The sequence below is a fragment of the Acyrthosiphon pisum genome, chromosome A1, assembly GCF_005508785.2.
Source record: "Acyrthosiphon pisum isolate AL4f chromosome A1, pea_aphid_22Mar2018_4r6ur, whole genome shotgun sequence".
Taxonomy (NCBI): Eukaryota; Metazoa; Arthropoda; class Insecta; order Hemiptera; family Aphididae; genus Acyrthosiphon; species Acyrthosiphon pisum.
This window is the reverse complement of record NC_042494.1, coordinates 150,145,030-150,155,200: the sequence shown is the minus strand read 5'-3', so window position 1 is coordinate 150,155,200 and position 10,171 is coordinate 150,145,030. Positions and strand designations below refer to the sequence as shown.

The following is a 10,171-nucleotide window of genomic DNA, read 5'->3' as shown; positions in this document are numbered from 1 at the left end:
TGTCTTATACCTAGACTGACATACCGTCTCCGCTCAGAATCGTTTTTCTTATACAATGATATTATATCATTGAATTCAAATTTAATACCATCCATTATACAGTGACCCACTTGTAATCTACTGTACAGCAGATCGACATCCACTTACCCACCTTTTTTTTATAGGATTGTATTTTGTTAGAACTATAATATTTACTAATAAGTTTCCGAATAATACAACTCATAGAAAGTAAATTATCAATGAAATAATTTTTGTTCCTTAAGAAATAGCTGACTCGGAAACCCTTTAGGTGTACAAGGACTCAAGAAACTATAGATTTAGTAGATACATAGATATATGTATTGTAGATATATGATTATTTGAATATTATAGTTATTAATATTAACTTATTATCATTTTATGATTTGTAATATTTGACAGAGTACAATACCTTAGTATTAGTTTACTTACTATAATATATTGGACTAAATACAGTGGCGTAATTTCAGTTTTCAATAGAGGGGGGCAAAGGTTTTGACCGGCCCGAATTGGTAAAAAAAAAACCGCTCGCTTATTTGCTCGCAACCACCTATTATTTACTTACATTTTTTTATGGTACCCTTTTGGCTTCTTATTAACTAGGTAACATCATTTTTAAATATAAGGTAGCAGATATTTTAGAAAAACAATTGTATACTTACCGCTATATCAGTTAAAAGTCTACAAACTAATATATGGCAATATTTATATTGATAATCAAAAATATTAGTAGCGTATTAGGATATCTTCTTATTTTTATTTTTGAATCTATAAATTTGTTTATTAAACATACCAGAAATTACTTTCGATTCTTGAGCAGTTTGCGGTAATTTTATATTTTTAGCCACACTAGTGCACCACCCATTCATTTTTTTTAATTCATAGTTTGCCCAAATTAAAAAATTAATGTAAACACGCGTCACGAGAAAAATAAATTTTAATTTAGGTAGAATAAGGTACCTACTCAACTAAAATATTAGAACAATACGCAGAATAGTTGAATCATGCATACACGACTGTCGCAAGTTAACTGAAGTCCGTGATCAATGATAATTAATAATAGTGACAATCGCGAATCGGTTGTTGTTTTTAGAATTTGTATTAATTTTAGATTTTAGAAATTAAACTATAAAAAATTATGATACTAATTATTATTATTTTTGTGCATACAACAATATTAATATGTTCATTTTCCTTCACAAAACACACTCACACAAACAAACATACATAAATGCATACCCATACATACAATGTGTACGTCCCCACATGCGTCTTAATATAAATAAATATATTCCAACTATCAATTAGTAAAAATGTATCATTGTGACAATATTTTCTTAGTACTTACATAGTATAATATTTTCTGAAAATATTATAAAATAGGCATGTTTTTGTGCTAATAAAATATAGTAATGGTAAAACGGCAACAAATGGGCACCGGCCCAGCAGGCTGCTTTTAAAATCAGACAGGGGCAAATGCCCACCTTGCCCCCCCCCCCCCCATGCAAATGACGCCGCTGAATATTATAAATATTAGGTACCTAGATATATTTCATATTTGATGTAAAACATTGACAATTTAAAACCTGTTAACCGTTGTTAAAAACTATTATCATTAACATAATGTACATAATAATAATTATTGCTCAATAACTCTGAAACTATTCGTTCGAATTTCGATTGTTTAGATGCATCAAAATTATATTCAATAAAATCATCCAACTAAAAATGTAGTGAAAAACGTGTGGTTCTCATTTGAAAAAAAGTAGATATAGAATCGTCACAGGATACCCCTTAAATAAATTTAAGTAAAAAATCTAAGTAGTTATTTGAAAATATATTGTATTGAAGATTAGGTACTTAATTATCAGAATTTAAATAAATGTATTATTAAAGGATGAAAAGAAGGGTGGACAATACTGTGAACGTTTGGTGAATCACTCTGTATAAATACCGTATTCTTGATTTATTTTTTGTTGGACTCTTCTTCTTATTCTTATCAGTGTACTATATACATATGTGTTCAATGTTACCTGTGAGATACTGAATTCTTGATATCTCGGAATAGTCGGAAGTGATTTTTCCAATCAATTTTAAATGGATTTTTTTAGATTTTCCAAAAGAGCTTAACCAGTTCATGGTCCATACTATAGAAGCACTATTGTTACACCAATTTTTTTTTACTATCGTTTTCTGCATACCATAACCTTATAGCAGGTACCTATAATATATATATTACAAATATAATACATTATAGGTAAAACAAAATAATATTGAACAGAAAAAGATTGGATATAGGGAAAAGAGAGAGATATAATATTGTATTAAATATTCAGGATGGGACACAGGTATTGTTCCGTTGTTTGTAAATAAAATAAAAACATACAGTCATGACGTATTTTGCAGGTATTTCATACGGTTCAGTATTTTATTGATCTCGTATCTACGTTTGGGATACATATTTTATATTTGTTCAACATCATAAGTACAAGTCTTAATAATTATATTTATACAATTACGATAGTATACCTTTGGTATGTTATCAATTATTATATATTAATATATACGATAATAATAATATCCGAGTAAATATCATATAATATTTTCTATAATATTATATAGGAACCTACTCTAACATTGCACATCAACACACGATTCTAACAGTTTACAAAGTATAATAATAATAATATAATAATATAAAATGAAATATCTTATGTAAATTATGAAATACATTTAAACGGATTCGTTAAAAAGTGTATACAAATAAAAATAACACTACTAAATTATTATTATATATATAGTGAGTAATGTGAGTAAAACTATTAGAATTATTATAATAATAATTTAACATAATATTGTAATATTATGAGTATAGATTATTAGGATATGAATATATATATATATATATATATATATTTGTTTACCTTTATACAGAGTGTCTCCAGTCAGTTTTGTGATCGTCCTACTTTTGTGAAATAATAAATATAATAGGTATAATATGTACACCAGACATATTTCTATAACATATTTGCGGCATAAAATAAAATGTGTACTTTTTTATTTATTATTTATCTATTTTTTTTTTCATTTAATTTTCCAATCATTCTGGAGGCCGAGGATCGTAAGAAAAAAGTTTTGACATGCTCGTTGGACATAGTAAAAATCAAAAAAAAATGGGAATTTGAAAAGTTGTTGATTTATTGACCGAGACCGCCGAAGCGTCGAGACACCCATGTACTAGCTATGTATAATAAATTATTTAAGCGTTTGAAAAAAATGATAGATTTTTTAAAATTTAGATATCCATATTTTTTGATATCGTTTTTGGTAATTTAGTTAAATTTGTATTATTATTCATAAACGAGCAGTAAAATTTATATATTGTGTAATAATCAGTTGCTAGTAATAAAATATAATTATAATAATTTAATTTAAATATATTTAGTTGGGAAATATAACTGCCAATAACCCATATTTTGGGACACCCGCTAAATGAAAATCTGGTGATCATATTAATTACTAGCACTACATATAATATACCTATTGCTTATAATTTGTAAATACCTTCTAGTTACGCTACGTCAAACAACACGGCTTATATAATTATAATACACACGTTTTTTCAAAACAAAATTATTCAATAATCCGTTTATCGTCGTGATCTTAATTTCATATTAATAATAATTCATAACTATTATCGTAATATATCATATTATCGTTTTTAAATAATTGTTTTGTATAAATAGACATACCCAAGACTAATTATTTTAGGTGTATAAGAACATAGAAAATGGTGTTACACATTCGCTGAGGTGTCGACTGCTGTTTATAACTAATAATATTTTTTATATACGTAAAAATCACTTATTCAATATTAACAACGGAAGAATGATATTTTACCGAAATTTAACAAACATTCTCATCAAAACATTTAAAACCAATATAGATCTTTTGACGTCTCTTGTACTTGAGCTTCTAGACCTGCAATCACAAAAAATAAACAAAATTAAAAAAGCTGCGATTCATAAGTCATAAAATCGTCAGCAATATTATTGTGGTGAATTGAAAATGTATGATAGAATTATTGTTTTTAAAAAAAAAACCAAAACATATTATCAACACACACTTGACACAAAGTACATAAATTAGAAATATAATTAATACATATTGTATAATATAAACAATACATTTCTACAAGTCAAGTAAAATGCAACAGTATTTTCCCATAAAGCATTTATAGACTTAATTTTTTTTATGAAGTATTTTTCGAATGTTTTTAAATTTATGTTCTACTACTGTCAGCTGGAAAAAAATGTTATTTCTTACGGAGGAAATATTTCTAAGTGCATATGTGTCCTCATTTTTTTTCTTACATATATACACGTACGAGGTGGAGGGAGGTCGAGTCGTACGATATACAAGTATCGCAGTAATAATAATATATGCCTTCATCTTTGGCCTCTATTAAATATTAAAGATAATACGAGATGAAATGAAAATATAAAAACGAATATATTTAGAAAAAATCTGACATTTGCTTCGACACATTTTTGCTTACGTGAAATATCAGTTTTCCACTTCGTCCATGCATTATACGAAGAATTTAGTCGATTGATTTTTTTTTCATCCAAACAGCTCACAGTTGTATTATTCGTATTTATATTAAAAAGAAAAAAAAACGATGAGTAATATACGGCGGGCTGTCGAACTGTCATATAATCTGATATATATTTTTTTATTTCTCAAAGTTATTAATTTATATTTGCAGCTAATAATTCAGTGTTTTCATTTGAATTACTTACATTTTATTTTGTATTTTGTTTTGCATTTTTTGTCTGTGATTTATAGTCTTGTGTGTGTGTGTGTGTGTGTGTGTGTGTGTGTGTGTGTGTGTGTGTGTGTGTGTGTGTGTGTGACGTGTGTTTATATATATTTTAATGTGCGGAATAATTATAGATACACCTGTTATATACCAAACAGCGCTGGTATTAAAATTTGGCTGTAGACACGGAATTTGATTACTATATAAACTAATGCGTGAAAAGTGCCAAGAGACTATAAAGATAAATAGCAATTCGCACATTATGCAGTGGTTCTGCCAACCAAATTTGTAAATTTATTGATTGGGACAGTACAATTGAGCCGTGGAATCTTAATACGATTATGCCGATAGGTTAAGCCGATAATTTGCTACAATATTATTGTAATATACCAGCTAGTTAACACACAACCAAACTTTATTTGAACACAATATAATATATTATAACCAAAAATAGGTAGGTATATATATGTATGATAACTATATTATAAGTTTAATATCAATTTGTTTTTCGATAGTCAAATTTTTGGCTTTTAATTTGTTTTTCAAGTTTGTATAACTTGATTTAGTAATTTATGACTCCTATTAGGGATTGTCGTGAATATTTTTTTATGGCGGTTTTTCTAAATTTTTTGGCCATTCATTTATTATTATACAATAGACAATAGCGACAGTGGTTTTTAGGCCAAAAATCCAGACAAAACTGAAGGAATTTGGTTTGACGGATTTAAATATTATTAAAACCGATTTTCATTGATTAGTGATTACCAAGTTTACTAGGTTTCCACCAAGACGATTTTGAATATTATATATTTTTTCAGTGGTGATACCTATCCATGAATAAAAACATGATATTTCTGTGTTTATATTAACACGTTAATATAATGCATTATAAGTTATGACACTAGCAATAATTGGAATATTAAAAAGGTGGGTAAGTGGATGTCGCTCTGCTGTACAGTAGACTACAAGTGGGTCACTGTATAATGGATGGTATTAAATTTGAATTCAATGATATAATATCATTGTATAAGAAAAACGATTCTGAGCGGAGACGGTATGTCAGTCTAGGTATAAGACATAATATTATATATGGTATTAAAAAAAAATTGACCTATAATAGGTACCTATAATAAATTCCAAATTAATCATATCACAATATCCATTAGGTACTTATAACGAGTTATACAATATGTAATTTCGTCCAAATTTGAACTTAAAATGACTATAAAAGTAAACTGTGTAAATGTATTTTTTAGATTTTTTTGTAACAGAATTAATTGCTTACGTGGAATCTTCTTCTAAATTTTCAATTCTTAGATACAAAAGTTGACATTTTATAAATTTTTAACTACAAAATAATTATTAAAATTAAAATTAATTAAATCATTAGGCAGGTATACTAACATGTGCATGCACATAGTATATTACATATTATAATATAATATACATACACGTATTATATATACCATTCCAAACACGGTGTTGTTTCGTTTTTCATTTGCGAAACGAAATTTCGCTCGTTAATATAATACACATTTACGTGCTGTGTACAAGCGAGTGGTGTGATGGGGTGGTGAGGTGGTGACGAGGATTCAAGGGAAGTGTGTGTATATATATATATACTGCAGAGATAGCGCATTATATAGTTGTGACGAGGGGTGGGGAGGTATACCCGTATATAATAATATACGTTTTTGAGCGGAGTCTGCGACGACGACGACGACGACGACGACGACTGTTATATATATATGTGTGTATATATACTGACAGGAAAGTATATGATACATATATATATATATGCGATATACATGTATAGTAAGAACGCGCGTGTATATATATAGCGATGTAGGAGAGTCGAAGGGTTTTATTAAAACGGGGGAAATAGAGGGAAAGAGAGACACAGAACCAGAGACGGAATGAGGGATCGTCGAGAGGGAGAGGTTGAGTTATGGGAAGAATTTAAAGCCGCGTCGTTTCGTTCCACGCGCGACGAGGGTTACTATATATACCTATAGTAATATGTATGTGCAAGCTGTAACGTCCGGGAGGATTCGGCGCATGCGCCCGGGCGAGAGAGTGTATATATGACGGTGTGGCGGGTCAAAGTGTGGCCTGGGGAGGGACTCGGAACCCGCGAGATGCAGAGCGGGCGAATGGGGAAAAACTTTGGGATACCACCGCGCCGCACCACGTACGGTTTCTCTTTTTCCGCGTGTTCGTTGCCAGCGGCGTAATGGAGTAATCTGCATTTTTGCGATTTCTGGACTGAGAGACAGAGAAAAACATAGCATATAACAACAATATTATATAAAATATAATCCAGTGATAAAAATTAAGGGTATAAAAAGTATCTTATCCTAATTATACACTTATAATACATGCCTATATATTATGCTCAATAATATACAGTTATCTGATATAGTGACTATAAAGTATGTAAATGAGTGTTTTAGGTGTAAACATAAATAGTGAAATAAGAGACAATATAATAATAATATAATAGATTTACACAACTAACTGGATATTATGATGGTATATACATCAAAGAAACGTACGTAGAAGTATATATTTTAATGTAAAAATGTACAACGCGTATCTACGTTGTTGGTTATTTTTTTTTATACATTTTACCTGATTCAAATATTTGCAGAGGTATTTTTGCGCATTTATACCTATACATCATGACGGAATAAAAATTAAAAGCTGAACATTATTTTATACGAACGATGCGGAGGTGAAACAAATGGTTACAGGTAAAGCACGTTAAGGTCGTAGGTTACATCCCATAGTTATAATTAGAATGTCACACGATCGCAATGGAAAACGATTGATTGGTATTTTAACTGTACCGCGACGGTGAACCCGCGGAGTGAATGCAATTATATATATTGTATAGGTAGGTGTATATTCTTATACATACAGCGTCCTATAGTGTTCTTTGGCGCTGGCAATATATTATAATCTATATAGCTGTTAGCTATAGGCGGTATACACACACAACTCTCGCGTGCACTGCACTCGGCTACAAATGGGTACCGGGTTTATAGCATAATAATATATATTATTATATTATATTAACATGTGCGTGTGTGCGTGCACATTTTGGCATTTATATATGACCACGGTTGCCTTGGTAACGTTGCCCGACCGTGTAGGTGTGGTCATTTCGAACCAATGACACGGCTCGCTCGTGTATCGCATATACCCCTCGTGAGATCGATATAATAACAATATACATATATACGCTATTCGCTTTCTGATGTGCGTGTACACGCATAGGTAACTGCGGTTGTTACAGCCGATGGACGCGGTCACGCGACTTGCTTTCGAGTCATGTTTTTGTGTTTCCTCTATACACATAATATATATATATTATATATATATTACATGGGTGTTATCGTAATATAATATGCTAAAGGGACCCTATAGCTCACTGCATGCCAACCCCCTTCAGATATTTTGTCTAAAATGCTTGTATAATAATTTAATACACATCATAATATATAGATGCACGCAGTAGCAATTTTTTATAAACTTTTATGTATTACAAATTTTTTATTAATTACCATGACAATAAATTATATTTACCGAAATAAAAATTGCAATATTTTTTTATATAATATAGTGATCAGTATAAAAACAGTGAAACCTTTAAATACCGGACACTCTTGCAGGTCGCTGAATTTTCTCCGCGATGTAGAGGTTTTCACAATTCAGAGTATTATGTTTGCATAGTAAATTTGTAGTTTGTTCCCAAAATAAGTCAACTATTTTGAGGTGTTTGCTATTTAAAGGTGTCTAAATGTTAGGGGAGGTTTCGATGTAATAGGTACGTATATATTATATTATATAAGGATATTTTCCCATTTATAATTTTTTTAAATCAAGATCTCTCGAACTTTAATCATGGTTAGACGTATGTGTTATTTACTGTTATCTATTATACCTACAAAGTTTTTAAAAAAATCCCGAAAATATCCAAGTCTTAGCGAAAAGTGAAGTGTTTTTATTTTTTTTTTTATATTTATGTAATATCTATAATTATTGTTTAGGTATCATTTTTTTTTATTGTTATAATATATAATATTGCTTTAGAGTACGTATAACGAAAGCTTAAATAAATAGTTTTGCATATTATAATATAAGTTTTATATATTTTGTTGATTTTATATAAATGCGAGCTATAAGTTATGACAACTCTCCCCTCAGGATTACATATCAAAATATAAACTATACAAAGTAACCGTTCGTTACTGTTATTAAACTTATCTATATACCTACAAAAAAATATTTAGCATCTGTTAGTACTTGGCAATTTTGGAAACCACAAAAGCTATTGAATCTTAGGTATACACATATTAGGTTCAGTTGGTGCTCCAATCGGATTTTGCTTTAGTTAGATGCGGTGAAAAAATTCTTTTCGGTTATTAAAACGTTTGCCAGATCAGTTAGGTATATTATATTGATTTTTTTTTTAAATTTAAAAAATATATTCATGATTATTTTACAAGCACCTATTCGCAAGAGATTTGGAAGAACGTGATTCTAACACAGTATTTAGTATTTACTATTAGGGTTTAAAAGATCATACCAAATTTAGAGAAAATATCTTTATTGTTTAAGAGGATGTCACACCCGCATGCGTGTTGTCTCCGTCTTACAAATATATAACAAAGCAAAAACTGTTTTTCGCGGGACAACTTTTATCTTTCTGTGTTTGTAGTAGTGGCTCCAAAATTTCTGAACATATAGGGTGGAAAATTATCTATGCCAGTACTTCTCAACCTTTTTTGTTATAGGGCCCCCTAAATTTGATGTAAAACTGTCAAGGCCCCCCTCAATCAGAATCATTAATTATTTTTTCTTAATAATATACTAAATTTACATACACTATTTCGCACAAATAAATTATTAAAATGTAAAGAAAATAAATGGTTTTAAATATATTTTTCAAACATGCAATCTTATAGTTGTATAAAACTTAAAACATATATAAACAAAAAATAATTGGTAATAACTATAAAGCAATACAAAAATATTCAGTAATAATATTGATTTGGTTTCAAACACAGGCTAGGCTTATAATAATAATAATAATAATAATAATAATAATAATAATAGAAAATGTGATAATTATTAATGTGACGGTTGGGCTTGCATATTTTTGCATAACATATTTATGTCAGGTGTGATGTTTGAAACTGAAATACGCAAGTTAGCTTCTAAAGACTGTTGTGAAATGCATGATCTATGTTTGTTTTTTATAATTTGAAGTTGTGAAAATGCAGTTTCACAAGATATGTTGATGCGAAAGGTATTAATATAAGTAAA

General features: G+C 29.3%; 1 protein-coding gene across 1 annotated transcript in view; it reads right to left on the bottom strand.

The window, feature by feature from the left end:
- Positions 1-3,021: 3,021 nt before the first annotated feature.
- Positions 3,022-10,171, bottom strand: part of LOC100570322 (protein vestigial) — a 43,564-nt gene continuing 36,414 nt past the window's right edge. The window contains exon 6 of the mRNA XM_003242557.4: positions 3,022-3,999. Within this exon, the coding sequence (XP_003242605.1) occupies positions 3,950-3,999 (50 nt within the window). The 3' untranslated portion in view covers positions 3,022-3,949. The remainder of the gene's footprint in view (positions 4,000-10,171) is intronic.